This window comes from Uranotaenia lowii, chromosome 2 (genome assembly GCF_029784155.1).
Source record: "Uranotaenia lowii strain MFRU-FL chromosome 2, ASM2978415v1, whole genome shotgun sequence".
NCBI classification, from domain to species: domain Eukaryota; kingdom Metazoa; phylum Arthropoda; class Insecta; order Diptera; family Culicidae; genus Uranotaenia; species Uranotaenia lowii.
Window position 1 is genome coordinate 193,067 of NC_073692.1, and position 20,334 is coordinate 213,400.

Here is a 20,334-nt window from a genome sequence, read left to right on the forward strand (position 1 = left end):
AGGACTAGGACAAGGACTAGGACAAGGACTAGGACAAGGACTAGGACAAGGACTAGGACAAGGACTAGGACAAGGACTAGGACAAGGACTAGGACAAGGACTAGGACAAGGACTAGGACAAGGACTAGGACAAGGACTAGGACAAGGACTAGGACAAGGACTAGGACAAGGACTAGGACAAGGACTAGGACAAGGACTAGGACAAGGACTAGGACAAGGACTAGGACAAGGACTAGGACAAGGACTAGGACAAGGACTAGGACAAGGACTAGGACAAGGACTAAGACAAGGACTAGGACAAGGACTAGGACAAGGACTAGGACAAGGACTAGGACAAGGACTAGGACAAGGACTAGGACAAGGACTAGGACAAGGACTAGGACAAGGACTAGGACAAGGACTAGGACAAGGACTAGGACAAGGACTAGGACAAGGACTAGGACAAGGACTAGGACAAGGACTAGGACAAGGACTAGGACAAGGACTAGGACAAGGACTAGGACAAGGACTAGGACAAGGACTAGGACAAGGACTAGGACAAGGACTAGGACAAGGACTAGGACAAGGACTAGGACAAGGACTAGGACAAGGACTTGGACAAGGACTTGGACAAGGACTTGGACAAGGGCTAGGACAAGGATTAGGACAAGAACTAGGTCAAGGATAAAAACAAGGACTAGAACAAGGAATAGATTCGAATTTTTTTGATAATCTCTTGTTTCCATAAAAAAAAAGTTAAATGATTCTAAATTTGGTTGGCTCATTTCCAGACTTTATAATTCCGTAGCTAGCTAGGTCAACGAATTTATGTAAATGTTACCAAGATTTTTTAAACTATTAATTCTGATTACTAAATACGTATATTTCTCACCTCTTCTCTTCCAGGAACTCGGTCCGGCTCCGGAATCAGCCGCCCTTACGCAAAATGTGATAGCAAAACTAGGTAGTGACAGTGAAAACAGTGCCCCTCTGATGCCAAGTGACGAAACCGTCCTACGAAAGCAATACTTGAAAAGTGTGATCGGGACCGATAATCGACGGATCAACTCCGTAGGTCCAACCCGGTTCGATAAAACGGCCGCCGGCAGCTACTACAATGGCGGTCAACTTTCCGTAACCGGAACCCCGAAACCTCCGACGACCGAACTCGATGATCTACTCATCAGTGTCAAAACCACCAAGGGATACCACGACACCCGGCTGGAAATGATCATCAAGACCTGGTACCAGCTGGGCAAGGAACAGGTAGGAAGACTCTTTTATTGAAGAAATTTCAGCCCGGGAACAAGTGGGATTTTTTTCGCAACCTATAGACAGACACAAAGTCCGAACCCGCAGAGTAATTGTTCCGCACCACGAAGCAGAAAGTCTACAATGCCACAAAGACTTTATTTTTTTTGCGTTTACGTTTTTATGGCGGTGTTCTCACCTGGCTTGGCCACATTATCTACTTCAATTCAAAACAGAAGGCCGACGGACGTTCAGCCGGTTTGTTTCGTAATCGTTGTGGTTATTTTCAAAATGAATTCGAACATCTCTGGGTCCAGTATAAGGAAAAAGTTCCATAAGAACATCGATTAAGTGCCCTCTTTCAGGGTCATTTATTTCTCAAAATTGAGGTTATGAAATTGAATGTGAATTTTCAAATTAAATAAGGCAAATTTTGAGTCTCGAAGCCTGAAAAAAAACAACAAGGAAAAAAGAACAAAAATGACAAATATGACCCAAAATGAAGAAAATGACAAAAATGACAAAATAACAAAAATGACAAAAATGACAAAAATGACAAAAATGACAAAAATGACAAAAATGACAAAAATGACAAAAATGACAAAAATGTCAAAAATGACAAAAATGACAAAAGTTAAAAAAAATTACAAAAATTACAAAAGTTACAACAATTACAAAAAAATGACATGACAAAAATGACAAAAATGACAAAAGTTAAAAAAATTACAAAAATTACAACAATTACAAAAATATGACACAAAAATGACACAAAAATGACACAAAAGGGACACAAAAATGACACAACAATGACACAAAAATGACACAAAAATGACACAAAAATGACACAAAAATGACACAAAAATGACACAAAAATGACACAAAAATGACACAAAAATGACACAAAAATGACACAAAAATGACACAAAAATGACACAAAAATGACACAAAAATGACACAAAAATGACACAAAAATGACACAAAAATGACACAAAAATGACACAAAAATGACACAAAAATGACACAAAAATGACACAAAAATGACACAAAAATGACACAAAAATGACACAAAAATGACACAAAAATGACAAAAATGACAAAAATGACAAAAATGACAAAAATGACAAAAATGACAAAAATGACAAAAATGACAAAAATGACAAAAATGACAAAAATGACAAAAATGACAAAAATGACAAAAATGACATAAATGACAAAAATGACAAAAATGACAAAAATGACAAAAATGACAAAAATGACAAAAATGACAAAAATGACAAAAATGACAAAAATGACAAAAATGACAAAAATGACAAAAATGACAAAAATGACAAAAATGACAAAAATGACAAAAATGACAAAAATGACAAAAATGACAAAAATGACAAAAATGACAAAAATGACAAAAATGACAAAAATGACAAAAATGACAAAAATGACAAAAATGACAAAAATGACAAAAATGACAAAAATGACAAAAATGACAAAAATGACAAAAATGACAAAAATGACAAAAATGACAAAAATGACAAAAATGACAAAAATGACAAAAATGACAAAAATGACAAAAATGACAAAAATGACAAAAATGACAAAAATGACAAAAATGACAAAAACGACAAAAATGACAAAAATGACAAAAATGACAAAAATGACAAAAATGACAAAAATGACAAAAATGACAAAAATGACAAAAATGACAAAAATGACAAAAATGACAAAAATGACAAAAATGACAAAAATGACAAAAATGACAAAAATGACAAAAATGACAAAAATGACAAAAATGACAAAAATGACAAAAATGACAAAAATGACAAAAATGACAAAAATGACAAAAATGACAAAAATGACAAAAATGACAAAAATGACAAAAATGACAAAAATGACAAAAATGACAAAAATGACAAAAATGACAAAAATGACAAAAATGACAAAAATGACAAAAATGACAAAAATGACAAAAATGACAAAAATGACAAAAATGACAAAAATGACAAAAATGACAAAAATGACAAAAATGACAAAAATGACAAAAATGACAAAAATGACAAAAATGACAAAAATGACAAAAATGACAAAAATGACAAAAATGACAAAAATGACAAAAATGACAAAAATGACAAAAATGACAAAAATGACAAAAATGACAAAAATGACAAAAATGACAAAAATGACAAAAATGACAAAAATGACAAAAATGACAAAAATGACAAAAATGACAAAAATGACAAAAATGACAAAAATGACAAAAATGACAAAAATGACAAAAATGACAAAAATGACAAAAATGACAAAAATGACAAAAATGACAAAAATGACAAATATTTAAAAAATATCAAAAATTAAAAAAAAATTAAAAAAATTTCAAAAATTACAATTAAAAAAAATTACAAAAATTAGTAAAAATTACTAAAATTTCCAAAAATGAAAAAAATATACAAAAATGACAGTTGAATAAAACTGATACAAAATATGAATATGAATTTTGCACAAAACTACACAAAAATGACACATAAAGCATTATGTGTAATTTTTGTATCATTTTTGTGCCAATATAAAATAGAATGACAAAAATGTTATTTTTTAACCATTTTGATACAAAAATGACATGAAATGTATGCAAAAATGACAATAACACAATAATGATAGAAAATTATCATAAATTTGCACAAAAATTACACAAAAACAACATGTTGATGTTTACACATGATAGTTGGAACTTTCTCCACATGATGGCGTGCTTGATCTTTTGCCTCGTTTTCTGAAGAGTGAAGTATATTGGTATTTCTGCTATATTTGGAATTCCGCTAAGCTTCTTCCAAATCAATCGGAATAATTTTCGTGAAAATCTCATTCCCAGACTCCGAAGTATCAAAAAAACGCATCCCTCATAAATAGTGGGAATTTATGATAGATTTGACTGATTTTGTGTTGCTTCCTTCTCTCAATTGGTGTAATAAAGTTTGTTTCTCAGTTTTCTGACACTTTTTAGGCGCCATTCTCATCAAGAGAGAGGTCTTATTCCAATAGCATGTGAACAAAAATCTAATCAATCCATCCTAACATTTTTGATTGGAAAAAGCTTAGAAAAAAATAATACTTTCAATAACACAGACTCGCTGATGAAGCATCTTCACAGGGTCACTAATTAGAAAAGTCTGTATTGATATTCAAATTTTGGCTAGCAAGCTCGCAAGTTTCCTACTTTACCAGCATCTGGAAACTGATTGGCGGCCATATATTTTCTAATCGGATCGGCAAAAGATTTACATTCCGCTGCCGGCTGAAGATGGCCTAACAGGTTTAGAGACGTTGTTGCAAATTCTTCGGAAGATGAACAACGTTTGAGGGAGAGATTTGGACCTATTGGAAACTGGTACTGATGAGTCGATGTCCACTTTGTCTAATTAATGGATCCAAACTTGTTGGAAACTATACTGCTATTTATAAGATTTGGATTGGATTTTTTTTTTTGAGTCAAATATCTTGTTGACTACTGATCACGGAAGAACCTTGTAAATTTGGTTGATGTGGGAATTTTGGTTCCAATATTCAGAAGAAAAAAATGCCTGTGAGCTAAGCCAATCACCAACAGTAGTACTGATCGAAGGATAAAGCCAAAAATCTCCGCCCCCTGTCTAGGATCGTTGAAGGCTTTATTCAAGTGTATAGAGTAGGTACGACCTCCTCTAAATCTATCATTATCCATCGTGATTCCTCACTTTTTGGGGTGCGAATGACGCGACCATCATCGTCTCAATCGTCGTCGTCGTCGTCATCCCTCAAGCTCCTCGAAGAAGCCGTAATTAGAGGGGATAGAAGGCTCGAAATCGGACCAATTCAGGACAAGCAAATCGATGATCGCGCACCCGAAACGCACTAACCAGAGTCAGAAGACGCAGATTTCCTCGGCTTCGTGGGACTCAATGGTCTGAAGCTGCGCTTCAGTAAATCCCTGTAGTTCCCCCGTCAGGTATGTCTCGGAAGAACACCAGCCCAGAACCCTATAATTTAGCTCATTACTTGTTGTGCCGCGTGTATTGACTGGCTGCAAATACTTCCACTGTAGACTCACGCAAGCACAACCTGTTCGTTCAGCATTTTTCGGTTGTTGCTTCTTCGGAGTTCTGCATGCCGGCCGGTCAGACAGTCAATTCTCAGTCATGATCTCAGAGGCCGCCAAAAGTCGTCGTCAGCTTGAATCGAGGGGGGAAATCAACTGTGCTTTTCTGGTTATATAAACAGAAAATTTTATCGGTAATTTAAAAAAAAATTGTTGATTATTTTCAATCGAATCACGAGTTTTTAATATTTGAAATTATACCGCAGTATCCATAGTTTTAACTAAAATACCAGATATTACTTACTAAAACACCAGTAATGTTTATCGTAAATGAAACTATTCTTCATCATCTTCTTCTTCTTCTTCTTCTTCTTCTTCTTCTTCTTCTTCTTCTTTTTCTAACACCATCATGGCAAAAACTTGTATGCATCCTAGAAAATGAAAAACTTGCGTTCCTCATTTTTCTTTTCAACGTAGTATCTGATACATAGAACATGCATTGCCAGGCCAACCATGTCATGAAAACGCAAAAGATACAGGAACGAGAGAAGAATAAAGCGTGGAGTTCCCTGCCAAACGCTTTATATAATTATATATGGTTAAATTATGAAGTAAAAAAGTTAAATTTGTAAAGTTGAATTAATAGGACTTCCAAAGCTTGACGACAATACGATCAGGTAATCCAATTTCGTCGTAATTAACATTTCTGCAGCAAACAGGAATTTGTATGTTTTTTTTTTCTAGTAGACAATCTGATTATCACAGTAGTAACTAATTAATAAAAACTTTTCCAGTTTTTCACAGGCCCTAATCAATATTGAACAACTTTCACTGAACGCCTATTTTTCGAGATTTTTCTTATAACTCGATAATCGCAGCAAGCCATAAAAAGCTTTGCGTGTTCTTAATACTCACAGACAAGTTAAAACCAGAAAAATTGATGTTGCACAGAAAAAATTTTGACGTTTTATCGCGCACTACAGTGACGATCGAGTTTTGTGAACTTTTCGCAACACATCTTGTATAAATTACCATGCACATGATATTTTTACATTGCACGATTCGTGTTGTGGAAATTACAATACCCATGGTAACGAAAAACCGTGATTTTTGTTGTCAAAAATATTATGCCCATCATAATTGCTTCCATTAAAACTAGCATTCGTAACGTATTTCGACATTGTACCATTCTTTCGCATAAAAAATACTACATGCGCATGATACTTTTTAACCTTGGATTCGTAGTAATTTTACTGTGCGGTTTGAGTTTGTTTTGTTTTGTATTCGGATCAGCCGGATCTTGATTCTGGAACGGGATGAAAAATGTTGCGCGGGTACGTCAACGAAGTGGCCAATTCGAAATCATCAGGCATAGGAGAAATTGGTAGTGTTGCGGTGCCGAGTAACCATGATTCAATTGAAGACGGTCAGATGGCCTCGGTGCTGGATAAACCGGTCAGAAAAAAACATCCTGACGGGATACATCAGTAAGTTTTTTTTTCTAATTTTATTCTAAAATTCTTCAATCGTTTTCAGCTGTTTCACCAAAATCAGGAAGTCGCCTGCTTGGCCATTAACAAACGGGACAATGGCTGAAGAGATATTTGTTGGACTTCAAAGAAAAATACGGCAGTCTTCCACCGGATTGCGAAATTTCCTAACGGTGCAGTTCGACACTTGGGGGAGCTTCCGCATATAATTTCCCGGCGAGAGACATGTCTGCAGACTGTTATTCAGAAAATTGAAGGTATGTTTTTCCCTCAATTTATTGTTTAATTTGAAACTTACTTTTTTTGCTTCTTTTCAGTTTGTACTTTGAAAACATTGCTACATCCTCGCAATAGCAAATACAATTGGATACAGTGCAGCAACTGGAGGACAATTTGAATTAGAAAATCAACAGAATATCAACAAAGTGGATCGGTGCACCGAGGAGAGGAAAATTAAGTTAATTGAAATTATTGTGAAAAGTTATGTTAATCAGGAGTACCTATAGATTTACAGCAGAAAATAAAGAAGTAGGTAATATAAAAAAAATGCATTTTCAATTAAAACGTCCGAATATCAAAATAATCAGTAAAATCTATTAGGCTACGGGATATTTATACCATGCTGCATGATAACTTAATTATTTGGGCCATGCTATTCATGCTTGCTTCTATCATATCATATACTAATTTTATAATTTAACATATTAATTTTACTATGCATTAATTGACAATTTTAATATGAACGTAGTCAAAATTACTATGGGCAGCTAAAATCAGCACATAGTAAAACAACCATGCGCGTAGTAATTTTAAGAAAAAACATTATTGACTCAAAAATATGGTTGCGTGTTGTTCATTTAAACCACGGATTTAGTAATTTTACTATACTTTTTTTTGAGTGTGGGATTGGATATTGGATGATGGGGGAAATTTATGGACACTTGATTAATCACCGACTTGCAATGAATCTCAATAAAAAAATATTTGCAACAAATTTCCGCCACTTATACAATGTGGAATATATACTCATACCACTTATACAATATTCCTCCTTTCCAAATACTTTTCAAAGTGTTGACCGTTGACGTGACAAAAAAAAACCTGGACGTACTCGAGCAAAACAACATGAAGAATGAGTTTGAGTAAACAACGGTTGATATAACTTTTTGAATGTTTTTCCTTAAATGTGTATATAACCTAAACAGTTAACACTTTGATAAGTAATGGTATGTCTATCCACAAGAATTTAAAAAAAAAACGCCACACAAGTTCTTCGAATAATTTTACATCCGATCACCAGCAGACATCAGCCAGTAACTCTACATTGTTGAAGAAACTCTAATTGAAATTCCGTATCAATTTTATCGTAAACATTTTATTGATGAATCCCGTTCCCCTGCTAGTTAGTGGTTGTACTTTTTTAACGTTTCACTAAATTCATGTGTTAAAAACTTTATGTTTACAAAATTTTCGAGGGCGGAGAAACAAACGCGTGCGGCTTGCAAAAGACTTACTGGGAATCCGACAATGTTTAGAGTAAGGTTACCAGATTTTTTTCAGCACGTATCCGGGCAATTTTTATGTAAAAACCTGTCAAAATCCGGGCATTTGATTTCAAAATTGACGAATAAAAATCCGGGCAATATCCGGGCAAATTTTGTCAAAATCCTGAAATTACTCAACGAAAAAATTTTTTTTCATCGAAACTCATCGAGAGATTTTAAATTGTATTTTAGGCTTCCAAAAAACCTTTCACGATGATTTGTATAAATGTTGGCTCAAAAAATTTCGTTTTTGAGGAATAAATAAAAAAAATTACAACATAATTTGTTTTTTTTTTCGTTTAATTTGCCAATTAAGGTGAATAGATCCGGGTAAAATCTGGGCATTATTCAATGAAATCCGAGCAACCGGGTCAGACCGGACTGATCTTAAATTTTGTATTAATTATCCAGGCAAACCCGGATGAAACTGGGCAATCTGGCAACCTTAGTTTAGAGCCTTTTGAATAAATATAAGTATAATGAATGTACGGACATTTTATTTCAAAATATTCCACCCTTTAATAGAAACGAATTTCAATTCAAAATCAATCCAAAATACCGGCAGTATCCCGTAAAAATTAACCAAAGGTCAGAATCTATTGAATTGTTAACATCATAATCATCACTACGAACACATTGGCAGATTTTAAATCGTATTTTAGCCATCCAAAAATCGTTTAAATTTACTCTACAATTTAAAAAAGTCACGTTAAAATAAAAAAAAATATCAATAACTAAATTTGAATCTTGAGTTCAATTTTGGGAAAAAAATGTGAAAAAGACGAGTCTCACTCGGGTTTATTTAACAAAATCCAAGTCACCTTATCAGACAGGATCTTTCCGATATTTTGTTTTAAATATCCAAAACAAGTCCTGGTAAAATCGGCCGATCTGGAAAACTTGTGTCAGGCGTGTCGTCTACGAGACGTACAGATTTCAAAGGCTTATAGGAAATACATTTATGATAGAGAACAGACGTACAAGCACAGAGAACCAGAGAACGGGCCCCGAACAAATATGTGTCGAATCCGTGTGTAAGAATTTGAATGGTCGGCCATTTTAAACCCGTTAAAATTGGCCTAAAAACAGCACCATCTAGTGGCTCTTAGCTAAGTGACTCAGCTGTTGTCGATTTTTTTTTTGTCATAACAGTTGAGAACACTCAGAACATAAATAACCCAAAATTTACTTCCAGGTCGCACCAAAACAGAGTTCAGCTAGTTTTCTTTTTTTTGGGGTGTAGAAAAACCAACATAATGAAATTTACAGCAGGAACTATATGCTCTTTTAACGAAATCGTTTTCTTTTGGCAATGTTGCCTCATTTGGTACTCGTTTTGTATTGAGCCACTGATTTTGTTTGAGAAAAAAGCAAACATTATTTAGTTGTTTGAAGAGAAAGTTCATATAAGATTTTAATTATGTGTCTGTTCTAATATTCATTATAATTTCAAAAAAGTTCAGTCAACATTTACCGCAGGATTTCTGTATGATGTGTTATGATACCCCTCTAATGGATAAACTCCACTTTTTGTTAAGGATCAGATTTTTTTTAATCAAATTTCTCTCATAACGAAGCATGTAAACATCGCGTCGTTTCTGCCAGGATAGGACTTCAGTACCTACTTCCGAAAATATTCGAAAATTGGAATAGCTTCTTAATATCGAATTTGGCCTCTTAGACAGAGCAAAGTTATTGCATGGAGGTTACCCGCACACCTGAGAATCCTAAGAATTTAAGGAAATAGCAAAAGGCTTTTAAAAGCAACACGATTTAAAAATTTTATAAATTCTTCAAATATCCCCCTCTTCTATTATACCTATTACAGACGTCCGATAACACCATGCGCCAATTTTTCATCAATCCTACCGAGATAACAATTTTGTGAAAGAAAAAAGAATACTGCACGTGTTCATCATCGAAATTTATTCTTAATTATAAAAAAAAATAGTCTTGATGTAGAGAATTTCATGTCGACAAAAACAAACACAGGCCAAAAAATGAAAAACCGTATACAATTATTTCAATACCCGATTGAGTGACTGAAAATATATTTGGCTTTGAGCGCATTTTTCATTCGTTGAAGGTACTATCGTCTGAGCGTGTAGAAAAAATGGAAAAAATAAAAGTACTCGTAACGACATCTGGTGGCTCTTAGCTAAGTTGCAAAAATGGCGTCGTTTATTTTGAAATCACGGTTGGTATTTTTACACACGGTTGGGGCTCCAGCCCGAACTCTGGTTCTCTGTGGTACAAGCTCGAACAAAAATTCTTCAAAAATACTATTGCCCCGTTCAAAAGTTACAAATCAAATTTTCGAAAATGTGTAATCGACGAATCGACTATATTCAGACTATATTCAGTCAATCTTGACGATCAGTCTTACCCAAATACTTTCAAGTATTTTGCATCATACTGTCAAAAACTTAGCACTGCTAGCTTGAAGGAAATAGCGATTAATTTTGTATGCAACCGGACGAAATTTAAACAGCAATTTACTTGAAACATGCAAAACAGTTCACCGGACCTGTTCAAAACTGACCATTTTTTTTTCTCAGTGTGGTTTTGACAGTTCTTTTTGGTGTGTTTGAAGACATCTGGTGGCCCAGCCAGAAAACAAAAATTGGTTCAAAACGATCGTTGGATATTTTCTACAAGTTTCGTGGGCTAGCTTATACGTCTGTTCTGTGTAGATGAAATTACAATTCGTATTTGTAGTATGGTAAAAGAGTATACTTGATCCCTGGGGATACTTGATTCTCCAGCTATATCTCGAAACTGGAATGTCTCAGATAGATAAAATGTTCTAGAAAAATGTTATCTCAAAAAATTTAAAAAAAAATATTTTTAGAATTTTTGTATTTTGTTTTAAAAGTCTAACAAAATGCGACTTTTTTAACCACTTTAAAATGTTTCCCAAACGAAAAAATTATTATGGAAGTATTTATATATTAAACTCTCTTTTTTAAGAAAAAGTTTTCCAAAATGTATGTTATGGATTCACTTGATCCCTCGAGTCGAAATGGATATATTTTTCTTCTGAATAGGTCTTGATCATTGCTAAGCATGAAATTATTAATATTTATAAAATAACTCAAAAAATTTCCAGATAAAATAAACTCAAAAAAGTGCTTCTATCTATAATTAAGCCATTTGCGCCTTGCAGTATGCAATGACTATAGGATAGCAGACACATTTTTAGAATTTTTTTTGTCTGATACTTATAAACTGTGATTTAAAAAATAATATGGACAAAAAAGTCAATGGAACTTTTGTGTTTAGATTTTGCATGATTTTTGCCAAAGCTTAGGGCACCCTGAAAAAAGGATCAAGTCTTCTTCAACCTTCAAAATATCACAATTTTTTAAGTCCCACGAAAACGCTTCTAATTCACCTACGGGTTCTAACAATTGGAGCATATAAACTTGACGCTACACGCTGTCAGAAAATGCAACAGACGGCGATCGGCTAAAAGTTTTCCAAAAAGATACGATGAAAATAAGAAAATTCATCCCTACAAATTAATACGCTTTTAGCAAAACAGTTGACGGCATCACATCAATATTATGATTTTATTATTGGAAAAAAAATGTGCTCGATTTATTTCGGAGAATTTTTTTATTCAGAACTCCGTAGTCATAATTTGGCACTAGTCTTCTCCTAAAAAATATGATTTTTGAATAAAGATAATGTGTCGCAAAATAAATTATACTCGACATTTCTACTCGAAAAGATGTTTAAACTTATTTTCCTTATCCGAGTCACACACATTATTTGCCGCAATGATACCTTCAGGTATGTACGAAAAAGCTCCTCTCAGTACGTTAGCTATACCGCACCCTATTTGCGTAGAACGAAAGTGAAGTTCGAAAATTACGTCTCATAATTATATGGTTCTGAGGGCTGAAGACCGGAAAAAAACCACTTCAAACAGAAGCGAAAAGAAGTTTCCCCGTCTGGACCCTTTTTGAAGCTTCTTGAAAAAGGCGTTGGTCCTCCGAAATGGGGAGCATCTTTCGCGAACGATGCCCACCAGAATCTCCGGTACCAGATTGGTTTCACCTCCCATTCGGGTTGAACCAGTTTGTGTGCCTTCAAGCAAACTGGAAGCAACTCTTAACGACGAGGAGTCGCCTCCGCGAGTTCCTTTTTTACATTTGCAGGCAGAATTGTTTGGCGGGTTTGTGTCACTGCATCTTTCTTGATTGTTGTCTGAAATTTGGTTTGAGAAAGCTTGAAATTTACGAGTCAGATGAGTTCACTTTACTGGTGGACATTTTGTGTAAACTAAACCAACTATTTACTTTGATTTTTTAAGACTAACTGAAGAGAAGAAAATTAATCACATGGATTTATGTCTTCGCTCTTCTAGCGTTGCTCCCAAAAAACCTATTTTCTGGAAGTTGTAAAATAGTCCACTAATTTAAGAGCGATGCAACTTTTACAAATGACTCGCGGGCCCGAAACGGAGAACTTCCAACGTTGGCAAAGTTCCAAAGTAAGTAACCTGCAGCTACGTTACGTACATACATATGTTCTTGTTAGTTTATCAAGAACGTGTGGTTTCAGAGCAGAAAACCAAAACTCAAACAAAATGCCCAAAAATTTCCTGCAGGATCACAAAGCAGCAGAGCGACAGCGGCAGCGAAAAGATGTCCCCTATTTTGCGACAACTCATCTCAGTGCCCCAGGCGCAATTGTCGGAAAGTTGTCGAAGCCAACCGGGGCAAAGAGGGAGTTTTCCGCGGCGAAAATGCATCATCGCGCCTCCGCAATTGCATCGACGACATCGATGCTGTCGTGTTGATATTTTCGCTTTTTAATTTGGGTTCGATGTTGCCGGAATATGTATATTGTCGAACGATGACGCCAAAAGACGACAACGACGACGACGACGGGATGCTAATTGAGTTTCGCTTTTCATATCAGAACACTCCCGGAGTAACTAATAAACGAGTCCCCGGAACTCGTCTTCGGTTGGGATCCTCCTTGGGGACATTTTTGCATCTCATTTTCAGGGAGGGAATTTCCTCCTTGAAAGTTGTTTGAATTATGTGCATATGTTGTGGTTTTTTTTCTCAATATGTAAATCAACTTTTTGGCGTTTCGATTATTAGAATCAGGTTTTTCCTAAGGGCAATATTTTGAACAGGGTTTCTCGATGGTAGAAAACCTGTCTGAGGAGTATGTAAATTATTGGCACAAGTACTTAAATACGCTTGTCTCAACCGTCTCGTTCAATGTCAAAGGGGATATTTAAGAATCTCAGTTAATTTGTTTTCATCAACGCAAAAAAAAAGTATGCGTTCTCTAGAGTTTCAAACCTTCCGAGGAGAAGCATTCTTGCCTAATACTCATATCACGAGAAGGTTGTGAAATGATGTCACACTTTTTTTTACTAATTTTAGGTGTTAAAAAAATATTAGCAATTAAAATGCAAAAAAAACTCGGCATAAATATTGGTACACTATCTTTCTTGAATTAAAAAAAAAACGTAACATATAAAGACATATCAATTTAATCCTTGAGAAAATGTCATCTACCTTCTTAAGTAAATAAAAATTCGCGGGGTAAACCCTGCTTATTAGGATGTGTCGTCTTACAACTTTTCTCGAATTAAAAAAAAACCATCTAGTCCATCAAATTTCCTTCTTTTTCAAAACGAACGACAGAATTTTTGCAGATTTTTAGAATTTAGGTACCTGGGTTTGTATGGGAAAATGCGAAAATTTGTTCGATCGCATCAAGCTGCTATTTCCAAACTTAATTCAAAATGTGATTTGTACAAATAATTGTAAGTTCATGTTTGTTCTTGATCACAATGTGAAGAAAAAAAATTACACCAATGGTGCATTCTTAAAGTATCAGTTTTTTTTGTTTACAATGAAGGGTCTCGAAACTGTTGATACACTTAGGCAAACATATTCCCATCATTAGATTTGTGCAAAACGTTGTAATTTTCGAAATATTGAAAGTGTCCGTCTTACCAGACTTTCCCCTACGGTTTTTTAGACGTGAGAAGAGATAAATGAGTCGTTAGACAAGAGAAGTGAGGCGTGAGACGTGAAAAGTCAGCATGAGAAACGAAATGCAGGATGTGATACGTAAGAAATGAGAAGTGAGACGTGAGAAATAAAACGTCGCAAGTTGCAGGTGCTTCTCACGTCTCATTTCTCTCTTCTCATATCTCACATCTCACTACTCAAGCTCACTGCTCATCTTTCATTTTTCAATTTTGTCTTCTCACGTCTAACTTATCACTACTCACGTTTCACGTTTCATGTCTCACGTCTAACGTCTCACAACTCACGTCTCTCTTTTCACGATTCACTTCTCTCACCTAACGTTTCATTTCACATTTCTCACTTCTGTGGTCTCACGTCTCATGACTCAGGTCTTCAATCCCATGTTTCAGGCTTTGGAATAAGCGAGTTTTTTGCATGGCTTTCGGGAATCAAGACGATTTTTGCATGGCATATTTTCACACGGTACGTAAAGCCTGTTTCGATTCAAATTGCATCAGAAGGAAATATTTGTCACAACTCACCCGTTCAACCGATTTGTTTGGAATTTTCAGGGAATAAAGTAAACCATATTTATCAACTTTTGACATCTTTTTTTTTATTCAAATTCTTTTAAAAATCCCAATGGACGAACTTTTCTCTTTACACATCTAATGAGATTTTGTTCAACATCAGAACATCTTTCGAATAATGGCACGAGGCTAGATCCGGCCAGAAGATCGTAAGAACTTTGTGTTGCTTCAAAATTGGAAGAAGACGCATTTTGAGTCATTCCTTGAGGTACACCTGCCCTTTATCAATACAGGCCTGTTGTTTCGTATTTTGTTCTCAAACGAACAAATTACTTGCCAAATCATATATTTATTCTCAATTTTTGACATCTTCTGCTCGCGAACGCCTTCGGGGACATCTAATTTATGAAGAACAGTTTAAAACTGGAGCCCCGAAAGCTGTAGAAAGTCTGCTTTGACATACGTCTCGTCATCCATAATGAGGTAATGTCGTGGTTTTGTCAGCATTTGGGTGTAAACTTTCGTGCACGTGCTTTGCCACCTTATTCTGCCGAAAGTTGCAATTTGGTGACTTTTGAACGTCGTAAGTGTGTGATGCTTTAAATATTTTGTATTTTATACGAAAGTCTTGCCAACATTCAGCTTTTTACCAAACCTCTGTCAGAAATTCTCGGAATTTTCTAAAAAGCTTGAATTACATGTTTGTGATTTTTTTTAACTACCCAATCCCAGCTTTTTACTTATCACACGATAAGGAAAACTTGGTTTTACGAGGAACGTGTAATCATATTTGTAGGCATGGTAGGCGAACAATTGGATGTCAAAAAGCGCTCCGTCTCCACCCTCCACCGCTGAGAAACTTTTGGTACCCCTTGCCAACTTTTCCTCAAAATGCATCCACCCGTAGCTGTATGCGCCCTGTACAAACCTCTTTTGAACTGCTGCTGTGCTTTGGACTCCATTTTCAAAACTATTACACAACCACTTGTGAAACTTGAAAGATGTAAACAATACACATTGAACTTATTTTACTCAAAATTAAATAAAAAATACCCAATAGGTAAATAGATTCAAGCATTTGAAAATGATGCAATTTGAGTCGGGACAGACCTTTTATTCGTGTGAAAAAAACAACCTTGATGTAAATTCTAATAAGTAATAAAACCAAGAAAAACAGTTTTCAGAAAACTTCTCCGCATAAACTAAATCTCATAAATACCAAGACAAAACTTTTCTCAGTAGAAGAATTAATGCTCAAATGAAACCTCGTCCTCGTTCGGTCCTTGCTGATGACATTTGAATCATTACCAAATGGTTTTTGGATATTTTAACTTCTCTTTAAACTATCGGGCACAAGTTTTTTTTTTCTACAAAAAAACGCTCTACAAAAGATTTTCTTTTCTCAATAAGAAACTCATGTGCCCAAATGAGAATCAACTCATATTTTTTCTCACGCGAGGAAACGGTATCTGGAACAAGAACAGTTTCTCTTTATTTTTAAAATCAAAGATATTTTTTGGAAAATAATATCCATGTTTCGATAAATAACGATAATTTTAGGAATTATTGACAGAATCAATCAAAAATAAAGTTTACATGAATATTGAAAAATTTGAATGATGTTTAAGCAATATTATCAGCAGAGGCTGAAATTATTAGGTGTGAACAAGGAAATTCATACACATTTTGTGCAATAGTTATAGAAGGTTTAAGAAAACTCTAAATGTGCCTTTATCATTTAGAGTTTTCTAAAACCGTCTAGAACTGTTTTAATTTGATTTCCCCACGTTTCACTGAAATCGAATTTAAATTTAAATTTAAAACAACGATAATAGTTAGATTTTCATCTTTAAACCTTTCCCCATCGATTCTACAATGTTACAAAACCTTGTTTTGTGGCGTTGTTGAGTTGTTGATGAAATGCAATTTTTAGGTTCATTTTCAAGAGAACTGGAAACTGTAAATGTAATTTTCGAAAACAATCAAGAAAGTGCTTTTAACAAAATGCACTCTCAAAAAGTAACGAGCCCTTTGATCCTTACGAGCTCTCTCTTTTAACACGTTCGTCGCCATGCACGCTAGAAATTATTAAACTATTTACGATTCAAAAATAACCATTTTTGACCTTTTCCCGGGAAATGCCATTTTATGAGTTCTCCATGTAAACCCATAAAATGACTTTTCGGGGAGAAGAAGAAATAAGATTATTTTTCAACCGTTTTAATATGGCAAAGAACTTAGAAAATGAATATTTTTTCATTGAAATTCAAGAAGCATTTTTTATTTGATGAAAATTTCAGCTGGAATAGTCAGAAATAACTTTTGATTCAATTTTTTTCATGAAATTTCAATTTTACGCGACAAAAGAGGCACCGGTTGTTCACTAATGGGCCGGTTGTTCTCTTGGAATCGATTCAGACGGGTGTCGATCGGATCCGGAGCTAAAGCCGAGCGGTGAACCATTGCCCAGCGATTCATGATCCACTCCGCTGCCTTTTTCCTCCAGGCTAAGTCGGGAGGAAGATTTTGGCCGTCTGGGTTCATTCAAGTTGTCGGTGCTGTTGAGCTACCGACATCCGATGGCCATTAGTTCCGATTTCGAAGAGGTTTCCTTTGATTTTAACTAATTTTCGTGGCTAAAAGATGTGTTCAGTCCGGAGTGCGGATATGTCAACGACATCGATGCGTTGAGGACTGTCGCTTGATTCGAATCCGGCAGCTTGCTGTCTTGCCAGTTGTCGCGCCAGATTCCAAATCCAACACTTGATTCTTTTCGGCTGCCGTGAGGTTGGACATGACCGCGGAAATGTTTGCTACATACCGCAGATGGTTCAAAATTCCTCGCCTTCGCTGTTTGGTTGGCATCGAGCGGAGTTCGTTACAGAGGTCCTGCATTTTTCTCCATTCACGGTAACGAAACATTCGGTGAGATTATCCGATTCCTGCAAATAAATTTAGTTTTTAAAGTTCACTGCTAATGTTTGAAAATGATAACTCACCTTGTGCGATAATAATTGCACCAAGGTGAGTTGTAATTTATTAACTTTACAAAATTACAGTTATTTCCAAAGACTGTTATGTTAACTGTTATAAAAGTGTACAGGAAATTATAAAATATTGGAAAAAATTGACTTCAAGCAAGATCGATTGCGTAGACAAACAATGTTTTTTCGGTTCTGTTTTTCGATTGAGGTTAAATTTTTATCCTTTTTTCGGTTAATACCCGAAAACTAGGAATATGGTTAATTTTTTCCTTAAAATATTGATGAAAAATAACCATATTGGTAGTTCTGCAGTAAATACCAGAAAATGGTTATTTTTTATTCAAAAATGGTTAAATAAAAATGAGCGTGTGGACTCCATATTCGTGTGACGGATGTACTTCCTGGGAGGCCCCGTCACATCAAAAATGGGTGACGCTATCTTACTCAAGTTAGCAGCTTAGTTTCGCAATGCATTCTTTGAGTTCTCTCTTTTAACTTTCTCGCTCCGAGAATTTCTTTGGACCTGGTTAGTAAAACTACTGTTATGACGATCCATTATTGACTTGACAGGCAGGCGATAGGTACAAAAACTAAAAGATGAGACTCAGTATTTTTTTTTAATATTTTTAATCGATATTGAAGTATGATGGGACTTATACAAATTAAACACTTGAATCACAGGGAACAGACGTACAAGCTCAAACAAAAAATCTTCCAAAAAGTGTGTAAAATTTCAAATGCTGAGATCCTAAAAATTGACTTGAAATAGTGCCATCTATTGCGCCGTTCAAAAGTTACAAATCCAATTTTCAAGTGGCCAGTTTTGGAATAGGCTCATTAATAATTGAACTCATGCCTCTCTGAAATAGCCGGATTAAGTTTATTGCTATATAAATTGCTATATAAATATTATTTTTGCTCAACTGAGACAGTCATAACCAGAGGACTGAACCAGCTGTCAAATCACATACAAACGCACCGTACCAAATTTTTGGTACCAGAACGTCAGTGTGGTTCCCGAAATTTAACACTTCACTCCATAAAAGACTCGAAATAGGGTAACATTTTGGTTACCAAACGCATCTGTTGTTGTCATACTGCAGATTTAGAATCAATTTTAACAAGGATTATGCTGAAAACTCTGCATTTTGTGTCCAACCATAATTTATTAATGTTACCAAAGATCTCTTTGGTTGACATTCCCGAGCCGCAGATATCATTTTAAGGATTATTAAAAACTTGCTTCTGGTTGAAATTTTAGCAAAGAGGATGCCATGTTGCCCCTATACGTGTTTCGCTCGTAACATTTTTTTTCTTCCTGCGGGTTTCTTGACTGAAAACTTGGTACGGGAATTTTTGTTTTCTTCAGCCTCTTGGTCATAACTAACAGTTTTGCTCGCTAATTTTGAAATACTCAGAGCCCGACTCTATTTTACTCAGACGTCGCCTGTTGTATGGCGCAGCCGTCGTTTGATCGAAAACGACTCAGTTTTTCCGAGTAACGGCTACTCAGGCGACTCGAGAATTGACACTCAGCGAATTCGAGTGCCTAAAGGCGAAAACTGAGTAAATTTGGATCAGTTTGTGTGAGGCAGTCGACATTGTTTGTTTACCACAACAAAGAATTGGAAAATTTAGATGGTAAATGTACATTTAACGGTAATCTAATTATAATAACGTAATTTTGATTATTTTACAGGGAATTGCGATGACTTTTTCTCGAATCCGAAGTGCATTGGTCCCCGCAGGTCCCGCAGGAGACGAAACCCAACGGGGGACGTACAGAAAAATGAAATGGTTCGACATAGCGATTTTTTTTTAATAAAGATTTATGTGCATTATTTCGATTTATTATTTATTGAATCAACAAATCCATCATTTCTTACAACAATTTTACAGGTTTTTACTTTTACAGAATAAAAAAACCGGTCAAAAACCGTTCCGAAATCATTCACGCATTCTGAGTAACCCTGACTCAGAAGTCGCGAAAAGGGCAGTTAGTCAGATCTGAGTAAAGGCCGTTTAGTCAGAACTGAGCAAGTGCAGTTTTGGCGACAACTGAGTAGCCGTCACTCTGAACTGAGTAGCTGAAAGTTAGCGAGTGGAATAAGTTTTTGTACTTCTTGGACGGTTATCGTCAGAGGACGAATCGGCTATATCCAGTCAATAAGGAACATTCTTGACGATCAGTCTTATCCATCAGCAGAACTGATTCTGGACATCTCATTGCGTGTTACTTTCGAGTATCGCTTTTGCATCCCATTGTTTAAAATTTAGTTTTTCTAGCTTGAAGGAAATAGTGATTATGCAACGTGCAAAAGTGTCACGAGACTTCAACAGCCATTTTCTTAAAATATGCCAAACAGTTCATACGACCTGTTCGAAACTGATTGTTTTTGTTTTCTCAGTTTGGTTTTGGCAGTTTACTTTGGTGTGTTTGGAGACATCTGGTGGCCCAGCCAAAAAACCAAAATTGGTTTAAAACACC

The 20,334-nt window shown here is 35.3% G+C and overlaps 1 protein-coding gene across 1 annotated transcript in view; it reads left to right on the forward strand.

Moving 5' to 3' along the window:
• LOC129745906 (fringe glycosyltransferase-like) overlaps positions 1-20,334 on the forward strand; it is a 157,915-nt gene that overhangs the window by 44,672 nt on the left and 92,909 nt on the right. The window contains exon 2 of the mRNA XM_055739285.1: positions 886-1,245. Coding sequence (XP_055595260.1) covers positions 886-1,245 — 360 coding nt within the window. The remainder of the gene's footprint in view (positions 1-885; positions 1,246-20,334) is intronic.